This window comes from Ovis canadensis, chromosome 3, assembly GCF_042477335.2.
Source record: "Ovis canadensis isolate MfBH-ARS-UI-01 breed Bighorn chromosome 3, ARS-UI_OviCan_v2, whole genome shotgun sequence".
Classification (NCBI taxonomy): domain Eukaryota; kingdom Metazoa; phylum Chordata; class Mammalia; order Artiodactyla; family Bovidae; genus Ovis; species Ovis canadensis.
This window is the reverse complement of record NC_091247.1, coordinates 153,521,402-153,548,349: the sequence shown is the minus strand read 5'-3', so window position 1 is coordinate 153,548,349 and position 26,948 is coordinate 153,521,402. Positions and strand designations below refer to the sequence as shown.

The 26,948-nt window shown below is 36.3% G+C and overlaps 1 protein-coding gene across 1 annotated transcript in view; it reads right to left on the bottom strand.

Annotated features, from left to right (window-relative positions):
* The window catches only part of ABCD2 (ATP binding cassette subfamily D member 2), an 88,867-nt gene that overhangs the window by 47,067 nt on the left and 14,852 nt on the right, over window positions 1-26,948 (bottom strand). Inside the window, exons 4-6 of the mRNA XM_069584614.1 lie at window positions 26,260-26,428; window positions 25,456-25,550; window positions 16,969-17,114 (exon numbers count right to left, since the gene is read on the bottom strand). Coding sequence (XP_069440715.1) covers window positions 16,969-17,114; window positions 25,456-25,550; window positions 26,260-26,428 — 410 coding nt within the window. The remainder of the gene's footprint in view (window positions 1-16,968; window positions 17,115-25,455; window positions 25,551-26,259; window positions 26,429-26,948) is intronic.

Below are 26,948 nucleotides of genomic sequence, written 5' to 3'. Positions count from 1 at the left end.
AAACTTCTTAAAAGTCAACTTTGTTTTATTTATTATTATATTAGATTACTGGCATTATTTAAGCATTTTGTCCATTCTGCTGAGCTTCCTAAAACATAACACAGTCTGCTCTGATGCATAAGATAATCTCCTCTTTTGACAACATGAAGGGTAAATAATAATTTTTATACCATAATGCATCATGAAAATTAAGATTTGTTTCTTTTATACTTTTGCAAGAAGTCTGATTTAAAACTAACAGCATATTTTTGAGAGATTAATTTATATTTTATAAAGAAATGTATTTTAGAAGAATAAGAAAGAATAGAGAACATAGTCTATTTTGAAAGTGATATGAACACAGTTTAAATGGATTTCACTTTTATAAAAGAACATAGCTTCTTTCACACTAATATAAATGATAGCCAAGTATCTGTGCTAACCTTTATGCTAAAATTGACTTGGATTGCCCTGTATTCCAAGCATTATAAAGACTTCTGCTTCCAAACAGTAGTTGATATTAGTACAGTTTCAGCATACCGAGCAAACAATCTTAACTGGCAATACTCACTTTCAAGGGCAGGCAGGAGAGTAGTAATTTTTCAGAAACATGTCCCCTGCTCCTGGCAATAAGCAGGACAAAGTGACTTTAGAGTCAGACATGCCTAAGTTCAAATGCTGGCTCCAAAATTTATCAGTGGAATGACTGCAACCTCTTCAAGTTTTCTCATCTATAAAATAGGGATACTAACAACAACTTTATGGGTTGTCAAAAATTAGAAACGTAATATGTGTAGAACAGTGACTAATACATAGCATTACACTGTGTTAATAGTAATAGCCTAGAGATGATCAGCCCTTGCTCAAGATGCCTTAAAATTCACCAATAAGGAGATTATTAGATGATCCAAAATCAATATTAACTTGCTTTATTTTAAAAATACAAAAACTATATCATTAAAGGGATGAGTGGAAATGCCATCAAAGAAAACATGAATTAAATGTTGGCACTTCTAAAAGATGGGATTTCATGTCTCAATCCCTTCTAAGAAAAACAGTTGAAGAATATAGAAATTTTTTAAAGTGAATGCAAACTATAAAAGAATAATAGTTTGCTATTCCCCATAAATTTGGGACTGTGCTAGAGAAACTTTTTATTTTATTAAGAGAAAATATATTTATTTTCTCTGAGAAAATATTTAAGATGAAATAGTAGCTTTTTTCTTTTTCAATTAGAGGTAGATATTTTTAATATGACTATTTTACTAATCCTAAATAAGAGGCAGTGAATACAAAGGATTTGTATCCAAAGATTTGGTGAATTCTGATCCTGGCTTTAAACTGCTGTGCAACTCTAAGTACTAAAGTTTATAACCGCTTTGAACTTTAATCATTTAAAATATTCTATTTAGTATGATTTATGGAGAGTATGATTAATAGGCACTGTTCATACTTAAAAGATAGATGCAACATTATCTATATTTAATTCTCTGCACAATCTAATTAATCTAATTAGTCATGCTATTGTTCCTGTGAACAACCAAATTTAGGATTTTAATGTATTTCATTTAAAACTATGATTCATAACTACTTTATTAAGCTGCATTTACATTTAAAGGATTAAGTATCATGATATTTGAATAGACTATATTGTGATTGAAGTAGTAAACAAATACTGAGTGGATGTATAATGTTATTTATAATTTCAGAATATCTCTGACAAAAAGAAATGAGAGTTGTATAGAAACAAGGTACTTCTTTTTCTGTTTTCAGGAAGCACTAAAAGACTAAAATTTAACCTAATGTTAGCACTATGTATTTATTCAAAAAGAGGAGATGATCTTCTTAGGTGGAAATTAAGGAAATGGCAGACCCAAAGCCCTAGAAAATTCTAAAAAGTAATTCAAAGAACTTTAATGAAAAGAACATCTTAGCAATGGTTAAGAACCTAGGGGATGGATGCTATTATTTTCAGTATGTACCAATAACATAATATTAATAGAGATGAGTCTAATAAATATTTGCTTTCTTCAGATTGGTGTATTAGGACAGTGGATAGGACAGCACTGCTTAGAAAGTATCCCAAAACTAAAGAAACAAAAAAACTCATGCTTATTTGAATCTGTGGCATTCCTGATCTACTTAGACATTTGCAAAACATCCAATTTATGACAATTGATAAAATTCTAACTTTGAAGGCCCAGGTCAAAATACACACTGTTCTACAATATTTTTTTTCTCATTTTGAATATTGCTATAGCATTTCTTGCCTTTCTTGAGGCATTTATTCTGGCTTTGATAGGAATTAGTTGCAGGAAGATCCCTTGGAGAAGGAAATGGCAATCCACTCCAGTACTCTTGCCTGGAAAATCCCATGGACAGAGGAGCCTGGTAGGCTACAGTCCATGGGGTCGCGAAGAGTCGGACACGACTGAGTGACTTCACGTTCACGTTCATGTTTTACCTTATAACCAAATTAGGCACAAGCATATGTTGAAAATGACTGTGTCTTTCTTTATTCACTAACCTCTAAAGCATCTTACTAACATCTAAAGTTAGTTAACACTAACATCTAAAGCAGGGCTTTAATAAACGCTGATTTTTAAAAAAGTGTATAGCATTGACAAAGAATATAGCACAACAATTTTCCCAAGATATGAAGTACGATACTCCTACTATTCCACCCTCATTTTTTCTTTTTCTCTTTTCTTTTAAAAAATGGTTAGTCAAGTTTAATTCAATCTTTATAATCCTTTCATTTTCTTAGCCTGTTACTTTTTAGACTCCAAAGTGAAGTATGGGCAGAAATTTGTACAAATTTCATGCAAAATTGTGGGAAGTCTGAATCTATTTTAAATCTGTTGGCCTTAGTGTGTATTTCCCCATAAAGTTTACAATAGTATGAAGATCATGGTCAACATTTCTCTCCCTGGATACTTCTAACGAGAAAGGGTAGTGACAGCGGGAGCTTTGGGAACAGAATTACATTGCGGGTTGTTGCCAAACTGGAGACTGTTGCTGGGGAGAAATATGTGATGTATACAACTGATACCCTGGGAAATCGGGGCGGCGGGGGCGGGGGGGGAGGAGTAGTACAAAGGAACCCAAGGCTTTCCTGCCTTTCATTAGTAAACATCTATTATTTTTTGTCTTGCTTCCTGCACTCCCTTCCATGCTCCATCTGTCTTCCTACTTTCCTTCTTCTCTCCTTCCCTTCCTCTCCTTCACCCACTGTTTCCCTAACCCCTATCAAATGTTTCAATTTTCCATTTCGGTAAGTGTTAGCATATAATAGTATTTTGTTAGTAAGTGAACTAAACAAATGAAGGTTGGGCTTCAGAGTCTTTAATGGCTGAAGACAGAGAGATACTACGGAATTACTAAGTAACTCATAAACCATAAAATTGTAGATTAGTGAAAGCAAGAGATCATAAAAGTGAAAGTTACTTGCACAGTCATGTCTGACTTTTTGGGATTCCATGGACTGCAGCCTGTCCTGCTCCTCTGTCCATGGAATTCTCCAGGCAAGAGTACTGGAGTGGGTTGCCATTTCCTTCTCCAGGGGATCTTCCTGACCCAGGGATCAAACTTGGGTCTTCTGCATTGCAGGCAGATTTTTTACCAACTGAGCCACTAGAGAAGCCCTGATAATTTCTCTGATAACTCAGCTGGTAAAGAGATGATAATCAGCCTTTAAGTGGTGAGAAGACAGTGAAAGTGCCTCAAGAATTAACAAAAAAAAATTCAGGATCTGTATGCAAGTGTAAGAATTTTCCTGGAGGTCAGATGGCTAATACAGTGGGGAACAATGAGTTTCAATTAACAATTTAAAGAGGACAGTCACACTGCTCAGAAAATTCAGTCTCAAACAGCCTGTGCTGTGTTTAGCGGCTCAGTCATTTCCAACTCTTTGCAACCCATGGACTGTAGCCCACCAGGCTCCTCTGTCCATGGGGATTCTCCAGGCAAGAATACTACAGTGGGTTGCCATGCCCTCCTCCAGGTAATCTTCCCAACCTAGGGATCAAACCCAAGTCTCCTGAATTGCAGGCAGATTATTTTACCATCTGAGCCACGAGGAAGCCCAATAATACCGGAGTGGGTAGACTATCGCTTCTTCAGGGGAATTTTGAACCCAGGAGTCAAATTAGGGTCTCCTGCATTGCAGGCGGATTCTTTATCAGCTGAGCTACCCAGAAAGCCCCTCAAAGAGCCTAAAATTGCCAAAATAGTTTAAGTACTATCTGAGCAAAACTAAGCATTTTATTATCCACCATCCCACAGATTTAAGGTGGCTAAATCTACATTAAATTCTTTGCCAAAATGTATCAAATGCTCAGTTTTCATATCCAATCATTGATGATTATGGGATAAGAGGAAACTGCTTTGAAACTAATTTATCTAGTATAATTTTTTTTTTTTGGTAGAAAAAAGGCCTTGATTTTCCTTTATCTGGCTCTCATTATTAACATTGCTGAAGTATCAGAAGACATTAATTGGGAAAATATTGAGCTGATGTCACAGTTTCTTAGGAATTCAGGTCTTCCAACTTGTAAACTGACCCACAGAAGCTCTTCAAATTCTCTGAAAATTTCATTACAAAAATAAATAGTCCCAATATACTTATTCAGAACATTTTTACCCTGTTTACTTTTTTTCCATTACATGGCATTATTAGAAATCCACTTTAACAAAACCCATTCTTTTTATGCATGAAAATAACAACGAATTTATGTTTGATCATTGTATAAGGAGACTGATCCTCTACCAAGAAGTCTAAATCACAAAAAGTGAAAACGGGGGGATTATTACAAAGGTCTGTTTATGACTTATGAAATTTGTTCAGTAGGTACATAAGACTTAATTTTATGTTTAATATTCAGGGTTTTTTTTTTTTTTCCTGCCAAATTAGTACTTAAGCTTGGAGAAGGCAATGGCAACCGACTCCTGGAAAATCCCATGGGCAGAGGAGCCTGGTAGGCTGCAGTCCATGGGGTCGCTAAGAGTCAGGCATGACTGAGCGACTTCACTTTCACGCATTGGAGAAGGAAATGGCAACCCACTCCAGTGTTCTTGCCTGGAGAATCCCAGGGACGGGGGAGCCTGGTGGGCTGCTGTCTATGAGGTCGTACAGAGTCGGACATGACTGAAGCAACTTAGCAGCAGCAGCAGCAGCAGCAGCAGCACTTAAGCTACATTCTATTGCTATAAATTATATAGTGTCTATGCAGTAAGATACTAGATAATATTCATTAATGAGAATATCCTAACAAGAAAAGATTATCTATTGACAAATATTTTTAAATAGGTTGCAGCAGCTTTCCATGGACTGCAGCCTACCAGGCTCCTCCATCCATGGGATTTTCCAGGCAAGAGTACTGGAGTGGGGTGCCATTGCCTTCTCCTTTAAATCATAAAGATTCATTAGATTATTTTGAAACTTTTTTGAAAAATCAGTAGCTTTTAGAATACTAGATGTAAATACTACATTTAGGCCCTCTTAGTTTACCTATACATTTAAATAAATTCAATGTTCTTTTGCAAGATATTGGTCCTATAGAATTCTAAACATAAATACAAATTCTCAAGTTTCTAGAAACTCTATAATCAAGATAAAGCTAATTTTAACATTAATTATTTGAAAAATTTAACCTTAAGAAATAGACTTTCATTCTTATTTGTTCTTAACTAAGTTGTAGTTGATTTTTTCCCTAGGGAACAGTAAATTTCATAACTAAGAAAAAGTCTCCTAATGATTTATGTTTGTTGCAGTATAACATAGTTAGTTATCCTGAGAGCAAAGACTGGAATTTAAGTACTATTTTCTCTTTTTTTCCCCACTTTTAAAAACTGCAATAAAATACACATAAAATAACATTTACCATATGAACCATTTTTAATTGTACAGTTCAGTGGCATTTTTCTATGTTTATTGAGACAAAATTGACATACAACTTTATGTAAGTTCAAGTTACAAACCTGTTGATTTCATACACTTACAGATAGCAAAATAAGTATCACTGTAGCATTATCTGACACATCTTTTACTCACATAATTGCCACTTCTTTTTGTGGTGAGAATATTAAAGGCCTACTGTTTAACAACTTCCAGTTCATAATTTGTTACTATTAACTCTAATCACAATGATGTGAGTCAAATTTCCTGAACTTATTCAACTTCTAACTGTAAGTCTGTACTTTGAACCAATATCTCCCCATCCCTCAAACTTTCCAGCCCCTGGTAACCACCATTCTACTCTGTTTATACAAGTTTAGCTGTTTTAGATTCCATATATAGATGATATCAATATAGTATTTATCTTTCTCTGTCAGACTTATGCCATTACATTGTCACAAATGGCAGGATTTTCTTTTTCATGGCCTAAGTATATTCCATTGTATATAAATACATACCACATCCTTCCATTCATCTGTTAATAGACACTTATATTGTTTTCATGTTTTGGCTATTGTGAATAACGCCTCAATGAACATGGGAGTGCAGATCACATAGTAGCTCTATTTTTAATTTTCTGAAGAATCTCCATGCTATTCTCCATAGTGGCTTCATCAACTTATATTCTCACTAAGAGTGGATAGAGGTTTCCTTTTCTCCACATCCCTGCCAACACTTGTTATTTCTTATCTTTTGAGATGAGCCATTCTGACAGGTGTGAGATTATATCTCATTGTGGTTTTCACTTGCATTTCTCTGATGATTAGTAAGATTGAGTACATTTTCATGTACCTGTTGGATAAACTGTGTATCTTCTTTGGGAAAATGTCTATTCAAAACCTCTGTCCATTTTTAAACTACATTTTTTTCCCATTTGTGTTGGATGAGCTCGTTATATATTGTGGATATTGACAGCTTACCAGATATGATTTGCAAATATTTCCTCCTATTCCATAGTTTGGTTTTAATTTTGTTGATGATTTCTTTCACTGTGTAGATTTTTAATTTGATGTAGTTCTACCTATTGACTTTTGCTTTTATTGCTTGCACTTTTGGTGTCATATTCAAAAATCATTGCCAGATCAATGTCAAAGAGTTTTTTCAATGTTTTCTTCTAAGAGTTTTATGATTTCTGGCCTTACATTTAGGTATTTAATCCATTTCAAGTTCATTTTTGTGAATGGTGTAAGGAAGAAGAAGTACAATTTCATTTTCTGCATATAGTTATTTTGTCAATACCATTTATTGAAGAGACTATCCTTGAATAGTCTTTATTCTCTTGGCAAATAATAATTGACCATATGTAGGCAGTTATCTCTGGTCCTTCATTCTGTTTCATTGGTCTATGTCTATTTTTATACTAGTACCATACTGTTTTCATGACTATAGCTTTCTAACAGCATTTGAAAACAGGCAGTGTTAAGTTTCCAGCCATCTTTTCCTTTCTCATGATTGCTTTGGCTATTTGGGATCTTTTATGCTCAACATTCAGAAAACAAAGGTCATGGCAACTGGTCCCATCACTTCATGGGACATAGATGGGGAAACAGTGGAAACAGTGTCAGACTTTATTTTGGGGGGCTCCAAAATTACTGCAGATGCTGATTGCAGCCATGAAATTAAAAGACGCTTACTCCTCGGAAGAAAAGTTATGACCAACCTAGACAGCATACTCAAAAGCAGAGACATTACTTTGCCAACAAAGGTCCATCTAGTCAAGGCTATGGTTTTTCCTGTGGTCATGTATGGATGTGAGAGTTGGACTGAGAAGAAAGCTGAGCGCCAAAGAATTGATGCTTTAGAACTGTGGTGTTGGAGAAGACTCTTGAGAGTCCCTTGGACTACAAGGAGATCAAACCAGTCCATTCTGAAGGAGATCATCCCTGGGATTTCTTTGGAAGGAATGATGCTAAAGCTGAAACTCCAGTACTCTGGCCACCTCATGCGAAGTGTTGACTCCAACAGAGGATGAGATGGCTGGATGGCATCACAGACTCGATGGATGTGAGTCTGAGTGAACTCTGGGAGATGGTGATGGACAGGGAGGCCTGTCATGCTGCAATTCATGGGGTCGCAAAGAGTTGGATACGACTGAGCGACTGAACTGAACTGAATACATCCACAAAAATCTTAGGATAATTTTTCCTATTTCTGTGGAAAATGCCATTGGAATTTCCATAGGAATCGTGTTGAATCTATAGATGATCTAGTGCAGTATGGATATTTTGATAACATCATTACATGGGACATGGACAATTGATTTCTGTCTGCTGATTTTGTATCCTTCAATTTTTACTGAATTCATTGACTTGTTCTAAATGTTTCTGGTGAAATCTTTAGGACTTTCTATATATAAGATCATATTATTTGCAAACACAGACAATTTTGCCTTTTCTTTCTGATGTGAATGCTTTTTCTTTGTCTTCCCTGATTACTATAAGCTTCCAGTACTTTGTTGAATGAGAATGGTCAGAGTAGGCACCCTAGTCTTGTTCCTGATTTTAGAGGGAAAGCTTTCAATCTTTCACCATTGAATGTGATATAATCTCTGAGTCTGCCATATGTGGCCTTTTTTTGTGTTGAAGTATGTTCCTTCTATACACAGTTTGTTGAGAGTTTTTATTATGAAAGAATGGATATTTTGTCAAATGCTTTTTCTGCCACATATGATATTTGTCTTTGATTCTAGTATCATATTTATTTGCAATGTTAAACTACCTGTGCATCCCAAGGATAAATCCAGTTGAACAGAGTATGTTCCTTTTAATAGTTGTTAAATTCAGTTTTCTAATATTTTGCTGAGAAGTTTTGCATCTGTATTCATCATGGATATTGGTCTGTGGCTTTCTTTTCTTGCAATGTCCTTAACCGGGTTTGGTAACAAGGTAATGCTGGCTTCATAAAATGGGTTTGGGAGTATCCCCTTCTCTTCAATTTTTTGAAGAATTTGAGGAGATTATTATTAATTTCTCTTTAAATGTTTGTTAGAATTCACCAGTGAAACCAACATAGAGGATTAGAATGAAAAAGTAGGAAGGCAAGAAATACCTGGAGTACAACATGAAGCAGGGCAAGGCTAACAGAGTTTTGCCAATAGAACACACTGGTCATAGTAAACATCCTCTTCCAATGACAAAAGAGATGATTCTACACATGAACATCACCAGATACTCAATATCAAAATCAGATTGATTATATTCCTTGCAGTCAAAAATGGAGAAGCTGTATACAGTCAGCAAAAACAAGACTGGGAGCTAACAGTGGTTCAGAACATAACTCCTATTGCAAAATTCAGGCTTAAATTGAAGAAAGTAGGGAAAACCACTAGGCCACTCAGGTATGATCTAAATCAAATCCCTTATGATTGCACAGTGGAAGTGACAAATAGATTCAAGGGATTAGATTTGATAGAGTGCCTGAAGAACTATGGATGATGTTTATAACATTGTACAGGAGGCAGTGACCACAACTATCCCGAAGAAGAAATGCAAGAAGGCAAAATGGTTGTCTGAGGAGGCCTTACAAATAGCTGAGAAAAGAAGAGAAGTGAAACACAACAGAGAAAAGGAAAGATATATGCAACTGAATGCAGTGTTCCAAAGAATAGCAAGAAAACATACAACAGCCTTCTTAAATGAACAATGTAAAGAAATAGAGGGAAAAAATAAAATGGGAAAGACAAGAGAGCTCTGCAAGAAAATTAGAGATACCCAGGGAACATTTCATGCAAATATGGATACAATAAAGGAGAGAAAAAGCAAAGACATAACAGAAGCAGAAGAGATTGAGAAGAGGTGGCAAGAATACACAGAACTATACAAAAAAGGTCTTAATGACCCAGATAAAGATGTGTGGTCACTCACCTAGAGCCAGACATCCTGGAGTATGAAGTCAAGTGGGCCTTAGGAAACATTACTATGAACAAAACTAGTTGAGGTGATGGAATTCCAAGGAGCTATTTCAGATCCAAAAAGATGATGCTGTGAAAGTGCTGCACTCAATATGCCAGCAAATTTGGAAAACTCATCAGTGGCTTCAGGACTGGAAAAGAATCAGTTTTCATTCCAATCCCAAACGACAAAGCCAGAGAATGTTCAAACTACCATACAATTGCACTCATTTCACATGCTGGTAAGTTAATGCTCAAAATCCTACAAACCAGACTTTAATAGCATTTGAACCAAGAACTTCCAGATGTACAAGCTGGATTTAGGAAAGGTAGAGAAACCAGATCTCAAATTGCCAATGCCCATTGTATCATAGCAAAAGGAAGAGAATTCCAGAAAAACATATATTTCTACCTAACTGACCTTGCTAAAGCCTTTCACTGTGTGGATCACAACAAACTGTTGAAAAATCATAGAGATGGGAATACCAGACCACCATACTTGTCTCCTGAGAAACCTGCATATAGGCCAAGAAGCAACAGTTAGAACCAGACATGGAACAAAGGACTGGTTCAAAATTTGGAGGGGAGTAGGTCAAGACTGTACATAGTCACCCTGTTTATTTAACTTATATGCAGAATACATCATGCAAAATGCCAGTAGATGAATCACAAGCTGGAATCTAGATTGCTGGGAGAAATAACAACCTCAGATATGCAGATGATACCATCCTAATGGCAGAAAGTGAAGAGGAACCAGAGTCTCTTGATAGAGATGAAAGAGGAGAGTGAAAAAGCTGACTTAAAACTCAACATTCAAAAAACTAAGAATATGGCATCTATTCCCATACTTCATGGCAAATAAATGGAGAGAAAATGGAAACAGTGGCAGATTTCATTTTATTGGGCTCCAAAATCACTGCTGATGGTGACTACAGCCATGAAAGTAAAAGATGCTTGCTCCTTGGAAGAAAAGTTATGACAAACCTAGAGAGCATATTAAAAAGCAGAGGCATCACTTTGCTGAAAAAGATCCATACAGTCAAAACCATGGTTTTTCCAGTAGTTGTGTACCAATGTGAGAGTTGGAACATAAAGAATGATGAGTACAGAAGTATTGAGGTTTCCTGTCTATGGTGCTGGAGAAGACTCTTGAGAGTCCCTTGGACTGCAAGGAGATCAAACCAGTCAATCCTAAAGGAAATCAACCCTGAATATTTACTGGAAGAAATGATGCTGAAGCTGAAGCTCCAATACTTTGGCCACCTGATGCCAAGAGCTGGCTCACTGGAAGAGACCCTCACACTGGGAATGATTGAGGGCAAGAGGAGAAGGGGGCGACAGAGGATGAGATGGTTGGATGGCAACCATTGACTGAATGGACATGAGAGTTTGCTCATGAGATTGAGAAAACTCTGGAAGATAGTGAAGGGCAGGGAGGCCTGGCATGCTACGGTCCATGGGGTTGCAAAGAGTCGGCCAAGACTTAACAACTGAACAACAACCACCATTAGAAACCAACTGGTTTTTGTTTTGGGGAGGTTTTAGATTACTGATTCAATTTCCATACTTGTTACTGATATATTTTTTACTTCTTCATGATTCCGTTTAGGTAAATTTTATGTTTGTAAGCATTTAACTATTTCTTCTAGGACTCTGGCGACTCTGGCGGGACTCTTCTTTGCTGAGACTGACATCCTGACCACTCAGGGTACTCAGGGGCCAGCTTGCCTGCCAGTGGACTAGACCCAGCAGCTGCAACTGGGACCCTTTTGTCCCTGGTCTCCTCCTGACGCAGACAACTGGCCAGAGTGCCCCGACTGGTAAGGAACAAGAGACTTTACTGACCTCCCTCCCCTTCCCCCTCTCTTTCCTCTCCTTAACCCTTCCTATCCTTCCCTGTTTTTCTAGTCCCCCAGTCCTGGATGCAGGAATCTGGTCGAAGGGCCCTCAGCCTGAGCTGAGGATTGGAGACTGATCACCTCCTCTTGGCAGAGAAGTCGAATTCTGGTTCTGGTCTAGCCTGATTTCTGGTAGGGCCGAGTTCTAGTCCTCCCTTCTCTGGAGGCCCAGGGAAAAGTCCCATAACGCCTGGGTATCTGTAGGTGGCCAGAGACGTCTGTAACGCGACCCCTTTTGTCCCCCCTCTCCTGCCTCCTCCCCCTTCTTCTTTCAACATGGCTTCCTTTCCTCCCTTGAAATCTTTGATGTTAGTACTTGGATCTGAAGTTCTGTGTCTCTATAGGAGGTTTTCTGAGAGACTATTCTTGTATTTAAGGGCTTCCCTGGTGGTGCATAGATTAAAGCGTCTGCCTGCAATGTTGACCTGGGTTCGATCCCTGGGTTGGGAAGATCCCCTGGAGAAGGAAATGGCAAACCACTCCAATATTCTTGCCTGGAGAATCTCATGGACAGAGGAGCTTAGTGGGCTTCAGTCCACGGGTCGCAAAGAGTCGGACACAACTGAGCGACTTCACTTTCACTTTCACTTCATTTCTAGGTTTCTAGTTTGTGGCATATTATTGTTCATATTATTGTAGTAGTCTAATGATCCTATGTATTTCTGTGGTAATACTCTCATTTTTTCTTTCTGATTTTATTATTTTTGCCTCTTTGTTTGTCCAGCTAAAGATTCACTAATATTATTTTTACAAATAATCATGTCTTAGTTTCTATTGACCTGTTCTATTAGTTTTCTGGTCTCTATTTCATTTACTTATTGATTTTTTACTTGATCTTTTCCTTTTGTTTTCTGGTCTCTATTTCATTTATTTCTTCCTTTTTTGTTATTTCCTTCCTCTTCCAAACTTTGGACTTTGTTACCCTTTTTCTAGATCCTTGAAATGTTCGGTTTACTTGAGATCTCTTTTTTTCTTAATTTAGACATTTATTTCTATAAGCATCCTTCTTAGAACTGCTATTGTCACATTCCATAGATTTTCATATATTGTGTTTCCATTTTCGTTTTTTTCCAATATATTTCTTAATTTCTTTTTTTTTTTTTTTTGATTCCTTCTTTGACTCACTGGTTGCTCAGGAGTGTTTTAATTTCCACATACTTGAAAAAATTTCAGCCTTCCTCCTCTTATAGGTTTTGTTTCATAGCATTATGATGGGAAAAATATGTGGTATGACTTCAATCTTCTTAAATTGGCTAAGATTTATTTTGTATCATATCATAAAGTATGCTAGAGAATGTTTCGTACATGATTGAGAAGTGTATTCTACTGCTGTTGAATACAATGTCTATATTTGCCTGCTAAGTTCATTTGGTCTAAAATATGCTTCAAGTCCAATATTTCCCTGTTGATTTTCTGTCTGCATGACTTCAGTTCAGTTCAGTTCAGTTCAGGCGCTCAGTCGTGTCCGACTCTTTGCGACCCCATGAATCGCAGTATGCCAGGACTCCCTATCCATCACCAACTCCCAGAGTTCACTCAGACTCACATCCATCAAGTCAGTGCTGCCATCCAACCATCTCATCCTGGGTCGTCCCCTTCTCCTCCTGCCCCCAATCCCTCCCAGAATCAGAGTCTTTTCCAATGAGTCAACTCTTAGCATGAGGTGGCCAAAGTCCTGGAGTGTCAGCTTTAGCATCATTCCTTCCAAAGAACTCCCAGGGCTGATCTCCTTCAGAATGGACTGGTTGGATCTCCTTGCAGTCCAAGGGACTCTCAAGAGTCTTCTCCAACACCACAGTTCAAAAGCATCAATTCTTCGGCGCCCAGCTTTCTTCTCAGTCCAACTCTCACATCCATACATGACCACAGGAAGAACCATAGCCTTGATTAGATGGACCTTAGTCGGCAAAGTAATGTCTCTGCTTTTGAATATGCTAACTTACCCACCGTCAAAAGTGGGGTACTGATGTTCGCAACTCTTAGTGTATTGTTGTCTATCTCCTTTCAGATCTGTTGGCATTTGTTTAATATATTAAGGTGTTCTGATATAGAGTCCATACATATTACAACTGTTTTATCTTCTTGATGAATTGATCCCACTGTCATTATATACACCTTCTTTGTCACTTTTTAGCATTTTTGGCTTAAAATCTAATTTTTCTAGTATAAGTGTAGCCACCCTTGTTCTTCATTGGTTTCCATTTAGATGGAATACTTTGTTTCCATCCCTTCATTTTCAGTCTATGTGTGTCTTTAAAGCTGAAGTGGTTGTCTTGTAATCAGTGTAAAGTATATCTTCTAGCCATTTATGTCAGTATAAGTCAGTATATTTACAATTAAACTAATCATTGACAGATAAGGACTTACTAATGCCATGTTATTGCGTTCTGGTTGCTTTGTCCCTTGTTCCTTTCTTCCTCTCATGTAGCCTTTCCTTGTGAATTGGTGATTTCTATAGTGGTATGCTCTAATTCCCTTATCTTTATCTATTGTAAATCTACTTTAGGTTTTTACTTTTGGTTCCTATGCATTTGTGCATGCTCATTCATGTCCGACTCTGTGACCCCATGGATTGCAGCCTGCCAGGCTCCTCTGTGCATGGGATTCTCCAGGTAAGAATATTGGAGTGGGTTGCCATTTCTGCCTGCAGAGGATCTTTCCAACCCACGGACTGAACTCAGTCCCCTGTGTCTCCTACACTGAAGAATGATTCTTTACCTGTTGAGCTGTTGGGGAAACTCTGGTGGTTCCTATGAGGCATATATAAAACACCTTACAAGTTTCATATTAACTACTTCAATTGTATATAAAACCTCTACCCTTTTACTCTCCCCCTTTTATGTTTATAACATCACAATTTGCCTCTTCTTATATTGTGTGCTCATTAATAAATTATACTAGCTATAGTAATTTTAATACTCTTATCCTTTAACATTCATACTAAGAGATAGTTAACACACCATCATAATACAGTATTAGAGTATCATGAATTTAAGTATATATTTACACTTACTAATATTGTATTAAAAGACGTTTACTCCTTGGAAGGAAAGTTATGACCAACTTAGATAGCATATTCAAAAGCAGAGACATTACTTTGCCAACAAAGGTCCATCTAGTCAAGACTATGGTTTTTCCAGTGGTCATGTATGGATGTGAGAGTTGGACTGTGAAGAAAGCTGAGTGCAGAAGAATTGATGCTTTTTAACTGTGGTGTTGGAGAAGACTCTTGAGAGTCCCTTGGACTGCAAGGAGATCCAATCAGTCCATTCTGAAGGAGATCAGTCCTGGGAGTTCTTTGGAAGGAATGATGCTAAAGCTGAAACTCCAGGACTTAGGCCACCTCACGCGTAGAGTTGACTCACTGGAAAAGACTCTGCTGCTGGGAGGGATTGGGGGCAGGAGGAGAAGGGGACGACAGAGGATGAGATGGCTGGATGGTATCACCGACTCGATGGATGTGAGTCTGAGTGAACTCCAGGAGTTGGTGATGGACAGGGAGGCCTGGCGTGCTGCAGTTCATAGGGTTGCAAAGAGTCGGACACGACTGAGCGACTGAACTGAACTGAACTGAATATTGTATATTTTTATGTGTTTTCATGCTACTAATTAGCATCATTTCATTTCAATTTGAAAAACTCTTTTTATCATTTCCTGTAAGGCAGATCTAATGGAGATGAAGTATCTCCTCTTTTGTTTGTCTGGGAAAGTCTTTTTCCTTCATTTCTGAAGGATGGCTTTGCTAATTAGGCACTTTTTAAGTCTTGGAAATGTCTTTTATTGCTCAGGTTACAGCTATATTCAAAAACTGTTTTTATATTATAAATGAAATCTAAAATAGCTCAGAATATAAAATTTATGTATATAATTCTATTTGCATTAAAGGAGTTGATTCTATGCTATAACAGAATATTTTCCTCACAATTTTATGCTTTATAACGTAAATAGAAAGTCAAAATCAGTCTACTTAATGTATTAATACCTGAAACTTAAATTTTGGCACTACTATTTAGTTCTCAGATCCAGAAGGTTTCCCAAAAGAAATCTAAAGCAGACAGAAAGATTCAATAATTCTGGTATCACAGATGTCATCTATCTTGTGTTAAACACAAGTATTCACAGCACTGCTCACATCCAATATTTTCTTATTGCTAATACAGTTCATCATTCTACACTTCAGATAGCTTAATACTACTATGATAGGTTTTACTTTAGGGAAAAAGTCCCACAAAAACTCATCTGCATAGCTGTAATATAAGATCTAAAAATTAGTCCAGTGGGCAGGATGGTGCAAACACTTTCTGACAAAGGAAAAGGAACAAAAGAGATATGATAGCACGCATTTAATGGAACTTTTCTATTTGCTCTTGTACTATAATTCCAGCATAGGTGCTTGATTAGGCCCCACAGAATAGACCTCTAGCACAGTAGAAGTACTTTTATGATGTCAATCTAACCTAAGGTGGGAAAAATTACTGGGTTAGATGAACATGAGATCTGTTTCTTCTTTAAATTTAACTCATCCACAATGAATATTCTAAATTTTCAGGTATAAGTTTCTGTTTAGACAGCTGTACATTGTTATGAAGGAAGATAGCTAAAAATTTCAGATGAAACAATTTTACTTTTAAATATTTCTATGCTTACTTTTACATTCACTCTTAAAGTAAAATATTTTTAATTAAGGTAGTTCTAATTCATGGTGATGGACAGGGAGGCCTGGCATGCTGCAATTCATGGGGTTGCAAAGAGTTGGACACGACTGAGTGACTGAACTGAACTGAAATGAAATGAATTCATTAATTAATTACATAGACCTGTGATAAAGATTACTATACAGAGGCTCTGAAAACATAAGTGAACAATTTCAGAACATATAAATATATTCAGCTTTATGAAAAGACTAGCATACTATTTAAGTACTATTCATTTTTGTGAGAAGAGATAATAGAGATTTTATCTAAAGCAATATAATTATTCTTTGGACTAGCCTACCATTTCTTGAGGTTAACATCTATAGTCTTTTGAGTGTTCATTACAATGAGAATTGAAAATGAAAAGAATTGGTATTTTCCAGGAAACTATTATAGTCAAGGCAGTAACAAAAGTTTTTAGGATAATATTTATTTCCTTAATAGTTTCTCTCAAAAAAATACCTGAAAGATTACTTGCAGAAGAGCTTAAGGAATCAAGATAATTCAAAAGCAAAAGAAAAATTTTCCTTGTGATATAAAAACTTTACCCACCTTTGTGGAATATAGAACATATGTTGTGGAGGTGGTTTATATAGGACTCCTTCATACACAGGCCAGAGCCCACTTAAAATTCTGAAGAGAGAACTTTTCCCACAACCATTGGGACCAGTTATCAAAAGATGCATTCCTTCTTCTACCTACAATAAGAAATAAAATTAGGAATTACAATATTTAAAAATTATTTCATCTGTCAGCATTTAAAAGTGATTTTTAAAAACTTTTAAACACATGATAACCTAGGAAAAGATATCAAAGATAAATATATCAGGATTGAGAATATCAAATTTGGCTCTGAAGCTAAAAGCATCATAAAACAGTCTTTTTGGACTTTGTGGGAGAGGGAGAGGGTGGGATGATTTGGGGGAATGGCATGGAAACATGTATAAATTCATATAAGAAACGAATTGCCAGTCCAGGATCCTTGGGGCTGGTGCACTGGGATGACCAGAAGGGATGGTACAGGGAGGGAGGTGGTAGGGGGGTTCAGGATGGGGAGCACGTGTACGCCCGTGGTGGATTCATGTTGATTTGTGGCAGAACCAGTACAATATTGTAAAGTAATTAGCATCCAATTAAAATAAATAAATTTAAATTAAAAAAAAAGAAAACTGAAACTCTTTATGTCAATGCCCCCCCCCAAAAAGTACAGTTCCAAAAATAATGGATCTCCTTGAAATGAGCACTCACTTCCCAAAATTTTCATTGTGGTTTTGTCATCACACACTCCACAGATATGAAGGAACATTATCATGTGGGAATAAGAAACTGTAAAAATTTAATTTAAATTAGAATAGATTAAATTTATTTAATATTAATATTTGATGAAACTTATTTTAATTAAAATACAACTTTGCTGTATTTGTAAGTTGAAGTTAACTAGCTACAAACTAGTTTTTCTAAGAGCTAGCTGGGTTATTTAATTCAGCAGTCTGAAATGTTATAGAAATTATAAAAGAACATAATGAGAGATATAAAATCAACCTAATTTTTCTTTATTCACACAGAGAGAAAATAGGTTTACCAAATTAAGACAGAAATAAGCATGAGGACTATAATATAGTCTAATGCCTATGGATGAATATATAACAAATATATATATATATATATATATACACACACACATACATACATACACATTAAAAAAACAACATATCCATGTTGATTGGGCACTTTTCTTAGAATCGTTCATCTTATTTATCATTTAAATTTAAACAGCTAAGTTTCATGAGCTCCCATTCCACCCAATAGAATCAAGAAGTTATCAATCTGGTATTTAAAAGGTATTGTGAAGATCAAGAAAAAGAAACATCATTCAAAAATTTGATTTACTTTTTAGAATAAATGATATTTTATAACCAGTGATTTAAAAATGACTATAGGCTTCTGGTTCAAAATGGCAAAGTAGAAAGGCATGTGCTCATTTCCTTCTATGAGAGCACCAAAATTGCAACTAGCTGTTGAACAACCATCCAGAGGAGGATGCTGGAACTCACCAAAAAGAGACACCCCACATCTAAAGACAAAGAAGAAGCCACAGCAAGACAGTAGGAGGGGGGGCTCAATCATGATAAAATCAAATCCCATACCTGCCAGGGGGGTGACCCAGAAACTGGAGAACAATAATACCAAGGAAGTTCTCCAACTGTTAAGAAGGTTCTGAATACTACATCAGGCTTCCTAGCCTGGGGAATCTGACAAAGGGATTGGGAATCCCCAGGGAATCTGGCCTTGAAGGCCAGTAGAATTTGATTATAGGACTTCTACATGACTGAGGGAAACAAAGACTCCAGTAATGGAGGACATAAACCAAGTCTTGTGCACACCAATACCCAGAGAAAAGGAGTAGTGACCCCACAGGAGACTGAACCAAAACTACTTGCTAGAGTTGCAGGGCCTCCTGTGGAGGCCTGGGTCAGCAGGGACTCACTACAAGGACGAGGGCACTGGCGGCAGCAGGCAAGGAAGGTCTCCCTTGGTGTAAGCCCTCTTGGCGTTTAACCCTATCAGAGAGACCACAGACCTCAGGGCTAGATCACTTACAGCCAAACAACTATCCGGAAGGGGGACCAACCCTTCCTATCAGCAGATAATTAGATTAAAGCTTTACTGAGCAAGGCCCTGTCCACCAGAGCAAGACCCAGTTTTTCCCACTGCCAATTCCTCCCATCAGGAAGCTTACACAAGCCTCTTAGCCTCATCCATCAGAGGGCAGACAGAAGAAGCAAGAAGCAGCAATCCCACAGCAGCTAATCAAAAACCACCTTACAGAAAGTTAATCAAGATGAAAAAGCAGAAAGTTATGTCCCAGATGAAGGGACAAGATAAAAGCCCCAGAAAACCAACTAAATTAAGTTGGGATAGGCACTTTCAGAAAAAGAATTCAGAATAATGATAGAGAAGATGATCCAAGATCTCAGAAAAACAATGGCAAAGATGCAAGAAATATTTACCAAAGACCTACAAGAACTAAAGGATAAACAAACAGATGAATAATATACTAGAAGGAATTAATTGCAGAATAATAGGCAGAAAAACAGATAAACAACCTGGAGGACAGAATTGTAGAAATCACTGCCGCAGAACAGAATATAGATAAAAGAATGAAAAGAAATGAAGGCAGCCTAAGAGACTCTGGGACAACATTAAACAGACCAAGATTTGCATTATAGGGGTCCCAGAAGAAGAGAGAGAGACAAGATCTGAGAAAATATTTGAAGAGATAATAGCTGAAAATTTCCATATATGGGAAAAGAAATAGCCAACCAAGTCCAGGAAGCACAGAGAATCCCACATAGAATAAATCCAATGAGGAACACACCGAGACATACAGTAATCAAGCTGTCAAAAATGTATTAAAGACAATGAAAAAATATTCAAATCAGCAGAGAAAAACGACAAATAACATACAACGGAACTCCCATCACATTATCAGCTGATTTCTCAACGAAAACCCTACAAGCCAGAAGGGAATGGCATGATATATTTAAAGTGATGAAAGGGAAGAGCCTACAGACCAGAATACTCTACCCAGCAAGACTCTCATTCAGATTTGATGGAGAAATCAAAAGCTTTCCCGACAAGCAAATTTAAGAGAATTCAGCACCACGAAACCAGCTTTAAAATGAATGCTAAAGGAATTTCTCTAGGCAGGAAATAAAAGGAGGAAAAGACCTACAGAAAAAAAAAATTAAGAAAATGGTAATAGGATCATATATATCAATAATTACTTTTGTAAATGGATTAAATGCACCAACCGAAAGACATAGACTGGTTGGGCAGATGAAAACATGTGTATGTATGCACTTCCAATTATCACTCACTCTGCTTGACCCCCCCCCCCATTTGAACAAAATTTTTTTATATTGTTAAGTTATTCATGTTCCCATTATGACTTGCAACTGTATTTATCTTTTACTTTTTGTGTGGATATTTATCATGAAAACTGATCATTATCTTTTACTACTGTGACTATGTAACCATTACACACTTAATACCATTGTATCATGATTGGTCAACAGAAAAATAATGGAATTCTATATCTCCAAAGTTAAGATTTAATAGAAAAACCTGCAATCACTTTTTAAAATCCAGATGCATATCAGAATTATCTTAAAATCTTTTGAAAATTACAAATGCCCAGGTATTACACTACTTTTTAAATCCAGATCTCCAGATATGTTTCTAATGAGCAGTCATGTTTAAAACCAACTGGACTATATGATGATATTTTACTTTTATCTAGTTTGTTTCATTTTTTTGATTTCATATTCAGTGCTCCTATTTCATTTAGTTTATGTTTATCACTTTTCCATGTCTATTTTTTTCTTGATGTTTTTTCTCAAGCATTTATTAAGCATAGTAGAAAACCTTTTGTGTGTGTGTATATATATAATATGTATAATATATATATATTTTAAAACTTACAAATTTTTGCCTAACTAAAAAATTTATAACATTTTGATTCCACTTCTTTGACAGTATGGATAGAATACAAGATTTCTAATTAAAAAATACATATACAATAAGCAACAAAGGTTTACCATATAGCAAAGGGAACTATGCTTTATAGTATGGGCTACCCTCATAGCTCAGTTGGTAAAGAATCCAACTACAATGCAGGAAACCTGGGTTGGATTCCTGGGTTGGGAAGATCTGCTGGAGAGGGGATAGGCTACCCACTCTAGTATTCTTACGCTTCCCTTGGGGCTCAGCTGGTAAAGAATCTGCCTGCAATGCAGGAGACGTGGGTTCGATCCCTGGGTTGGGAAGATCTCCTGGAGAAGGGAAAGGCTACCCACTCCAGTATTCTGGCCTGGAGAATTCCATGGACTGTATAGTGCATGGGGTCACAAAGAGTCAGATGAGACTGAGCAATGTTCACTTTCTTTTCAGAGGGAACTATAGTTAATATCTTGCAATAACCAATAATAGAAAATAATTTCAAAAATAATATGTGTCTATGTATAACTGAATCACTTTGGTGTGCACCTGAAACATTGAAAGTCAACTATACTTCAATAAAATATATGTTTTTTTAAAAAATAGATTAAAAATGAATATAGCATGAATATATGAGGCAGCAATTTACAGTATGTCTGTAGATGTAGCTTCATACAGTATAGATACAAATATCTAAGTGTCCCTGATATAGAATATATCATGTTTAATACTCAAAGATAAAAGAGTGTCATATTACTGGTATAATGTCAGTATAAGGAACCAGTTCCATATATATCCATTAACTATTTGCTGTGTATAACATAAGCTAAAATCTTTTTGTTGAAAGAAGGTAGTGGGGAGAGAAAGGGAGGATGGGAAGGAAAAAGGGTTGATATGAAGGTTAGATAAAATAACTAAGAATGTATGTAATAAGTACATGTAAAGCAAAAATGGTTCAAATTCATATTCTAAGTAATTAGACATTTCCCTAGCAGCTATTGACATGTGCTTGACACTCTTCTAGGCACAGAGGATATAGTGCTGCCCAAGACAAAGTCTCTATTCTTGTGTAGCTTGCATTTCAATGGCAAAGATTACAATAAACACAACAAAAAGTTAAATAGTTATAAATGCTATTGTGATAGCAAAAAAGGATGATGTATTAGGGAAACATAGTGGCACTGTGAAGCTGGTGGGGTGGGGTGGGGCTTCTTTTGATTAGGTGCTTCACAGAAGTCCTCTTTGAGGAGGTAACATTTTGGTTTAGCCCATGACAACAAGCAACCAGTCAGATCTGGCAGAAGAGCATTCCAGGCAATAAAAATAGCTAAGCCAATGGCAACCCACTCCAGTACTCTTGCCTGGAAAATCCCATGGATGGAGGAGCCTGGTAGGCTGCAGTCCATGGGGTTGCAAAGAGTCGGACACAACCTCACTTTCACTTTCACTTTTCACTTTCATGCATTGGAGAAGGAAATGGCAGCCCACGCCAGTGTTCTTGCCTGGAGAATCCCAGGGACGGGGGAGCCTGGTGGGCTGCCATCTATGGGGGTCGCACAGAGTCGGACACAACTGAAGCGACTTAGCAGCAGCAGCAGCAGCAACACAGGACATAAGACAGGAGCAAGCTTGAGTCTATAAAATCTGACTGCAGATATATTTTCTCCCTATTGTAACCTTGGAAGGAAAGTTATGACCAACCTAGATAGCATGTTCAAAAGCAGAGACATTACTTTGCCAACAAAGGTCCATCTAGTCAAGACTATGGTTTTTCCAGTGGTCATATATGGATGTGAGAGTTGGACTGTGAAGAAAGCTGAGTGCAGAAGAATTAATGCTTTTGAACTGTGGTGTTGGAGAAGACTCTTGAGAGTCCCTTGGACTGCAAGGAGATCCAACCAGTCCATCCTAAAGGAGATCAGTCCTGGGTGTTCATTGGAAGGACTAATGCTGAAGCTGAAACTCCAATACTTTGGCCACTTCATGCAAACAGTTGACTCACTGAAAAATACCCTGATGCTGGGAGGGATTGGGGGCAGGAGGAGAAGGAGACGACAGAGGATGAGATGGCTGGATGGCATCACAGACTCGATGGACATGAGTTTGGATAAATTCCAGGAGTTGGTGATGGACAAGAAGGCCTGGCATACTGCGATTCATGGGGTCACAAAGAGTCGGACACGACTGAACTGAACTGAATTGTAATCAAACTGAAACGCTATTTTGATAGAATAAAGTTTACAAAATATCCTGGAAAGAACCCAGAAACAATTATTTTTGTAATTTGCACTGTTCTTTCAATAGAAAGAGGATTAAGAAAGTTTAACTTTGTAGAAGCATATATACTTTTTAAATGATTTTTAAAGGTATGTGCCATGACAAACGGAGAAGGCAGTGGCACCCCACTCCAGTGCTCTTGCCTGGAAAATCCCATGGATGGAGGAGCCTGGTGGGCTGCAGTCCATGGGGTCGCGAAGTCAGACATGACTGAGCAACTTCACTTTCACTTTTCACTTTCATGCATTGGAGAAGGAAATGGGAACCCACTCCAGTGTTCTTGCCTGGAGAATCCCAGGGACTGGAGAGCCTGGTGGGCTGCCGTCTATGGGGTCGCACAGAGTCGGACACAACTGAAATGACTTAACAGCAGCAGCAGCAGCAGCCATGATGAAAGGTACGTAAGCAAAATATTTAATAGAATCATTCTCTACTGGGAATTCTCAGAAATTTAACACATTTTGAGTCTAATAGAAGACTTTTCTACATTCATATTATTTTTAGCATAAGTTTTCTGATGTTTAGTAAACAGTGAGTATTAGGCAAAAGAATTCCTACATTTACCAAACTTTTCTTCTCCAAATGGTTTTTCAATTCCAAAAGGCAAACATAAAAAAGAGTACATTTTCCTCTAGAAACCTGTTTATTTATTAATCCATGTAGAGGGAACAGAATTTTCTATTATCCTTTAGCAACCTGAGACTTTAAATAAAACTGCCTGACTTAGAAATAAACAATTATCATAATAGTATACTCTACTAATATATACCTTTGCACAACCTCCAAATTCATGACACTTTCACTAGATTATTTAAAACTTCATTTTATATAAAAATATACTGAGTTCTGTATTTTTTCACAGAAAGAGTGAGATATGTCCACAATAATGCAGTTAGTAGGTGGCAGAATTCAAGACTCTTCCTCTATTTAATAAAGGAGCAACCAGAATTGATATTATGAAACCTAACCTGATGAAAACCTCTATGCAAAAGTCATAAAATATAAATTGCTAAAGTATTGATAAATAGTTAAATATGCAATGTAGGACTCTTCAAATGCTTTATTTTAAATCTATTTAACACTATGCTGTATCATTAGCACTCATCACTGCTCTGTGACTCAGTTGCTTAGGTCGTGTCCGACTCTTTGCAACCGTGTGGACTGTAGCCCAGCAGACTCCTCTTGTCCACGGGATTCTCCAGGCAAGAATACTGCAGTAGGTTGCCCTGCCTTACTCCAGGGGATCTTCTCAACACAGGGATTGAACCCCCATCTCCTGCATCTCCTGCAATGCAGGAGGTTTCTTTACCACTGAGCCATGGGGAGGCCCCTTATTGCTACTCTAAAGGTCTATAAATCGAAAAACAGAGCCCAACCAAATTGTAGTTAAAACACAATTTCTCTCACATTTATTAACACAAAATTTCCCCTTGTTTAGTACTTCTCATCCTCTTCCAGCAGCTTAATGAATTTGCAAATACATCTTTAAATAATTAAACCTAGACTAAGGTCCACATTAAAATCATTAAATGTACATATATGGTCATATTTCTAATTCTGTTATTAGGTCTAATCATGTCATGGTTTGAACTAAGCACAGATAACTTCATTCTACTTATCAGTCAATTATTTTGCATTTGAATTCCAAAATGCATATTTGAATTTTATAATGCTTTAAATCAGGGTCTCAGATTTATTAGCTATTTTTACACCTTAGTTTTTATAGTCAAGACAGAGTATTAAACAATAAATATTATTCTCAATAGAATTAAGAACTAAATTCAAATTTGTGAATCTTCTATGTTTTCCTAATAGAAGATGTAGTTATTGAAAATATAAGTTAAACTTATAAATTTAATGTAAACTTGCTGATAACCTCCTCTTTCATATTTTAGTAAATATGTAACAATATAGGTTTATATTACTTGAGTAATTCCTATAAGGAAAAAAATTAGAATTCATTTCTGGATATTAATTTCTGAGGAAATTTCCTATTACTCCCCAAAGTTACCTTGTTTAGGCTCTCAGGGTACTGTAATTTTGATTTTCAACCAGGCAATAAAGCAGTAGAAATTAAATTTCTCTCTTTCTGCTTTCTGAGGAAGTAACTGCTTCTGTAATTAAATCACTATGCCTACCTTTCTTGATTTCCCTTCCTTTCCATATGCTTCCTCCAAGCATTTAATATAAGGTACAAGAATTCTGAGTTCTTTTGTATTAGTGTGTTGGCAAAAATCAGAAGATTCTTGAATATCATCTTACTTTGAAGTTTAGTCTGGAAGCCACCACTTCTCCCGTTGGTGTAATTATGGGAACATTTTCACAAATAATTCCATGCTCCACATCAATAACTTTTCCTATAAGTTAAGGAACAGTTTACATTTCAAAAGGCATCACGTGTTATTGCTAATTAAATAACTTAAAGCATAATGCAACATAACAGATAAATTTACTATAAAGATAATTCACAGTAATGTCATAGGAATAAATGCAAATAAAGATATCTATATCTAAAACAAAGCCTAATGTAAACTTGCACATTTTGATGTATCTATTTAGACTATCTTTCTCAGAAATATCATTCTACAATAATACGATGCTAACATCAAAATGAGAGCAAAGATAAATTCTGTCTGGTATCAGCTACATTGTTTATAACTACTTATTTCTACAAATTAAACTTTCCTACAGAAAAAAAAAACAATGCCACAGAAACAAAGACATAGAAAAATACAATCTTTAAAACTATAATAACCAAATTAAATGATAGAATAAAGGAGAATAATATAACATTAATTCTATTATTTGAATTTTAAAAGCAAAAAAAAAAAATCATTCTGCCATATGTACAGTTTCCAGGAACTATTCTAGACATTTTGTCCTAAATAAAAGTAGCATAGTATTTTTTATGATAATTTTAGTTACTACTCTTCAAAATACAGCACTAACTTTAGGAATAACTGTTTAAATAACTAAATGTTGGTTCCTTAGCTATCTTCTAAAATACCTTGGTTCTGTTGATAAAAACTTAACATATAGATGTACAAAAACATTTGAGTTTAATACCTTTGACTTCCAACGTTTCACTGAGGGGTAATTCTATGTTAGTTCCACCCTTGCTATGGTTTTCACACTCTTGCAAGACAGCAGTTCTCTTATAAATGCCTCTTTTTACTTCATCAAAAACCCAAAACATGTTGTATACTCGAGCAGTATAGCCTGCTAATTCAGTTATCTAAAACCAATGCAGTGATATAAAATAGTTAATATACTCAAGACAGACTTTTAAACAAATATGCAATCATATAGGATTCTTGATTTAATGTTAAAGGTCTTATTTTATTATGTGAAAAATAGGTAAGCATATCCGATAACTAAAACTAGTAGCACTAAAAAGCTTACCAAGAAGTAGCACAGCAAGTTGACAGTTTAAGCTTGATTGGAATTATAAAACTCATCAAAATTATTTATTCAAGTCAGGATTCAGAGTGACATGTAAAGATTTCAGAATATTAGTGAGACTTAAAAATCTTCCAAAGTCTTTCAATCGATTTTTTGATTTGGCTCCATTTACATGAACACTTGGTTTCCAGAAATTAGAAGTTTTGTGTAAAGCTTAAATTCATTCAATGAAATTATTTTTATGTTTTTTCAATTTAAAATAGAAGATTTTTTAAAAATGCATTTTTTTCTTGTTAAGAAATAATGTTTCTAAGTCTAAGTGGTTATCAAAATTCCTAAATTAGGCACAAAAT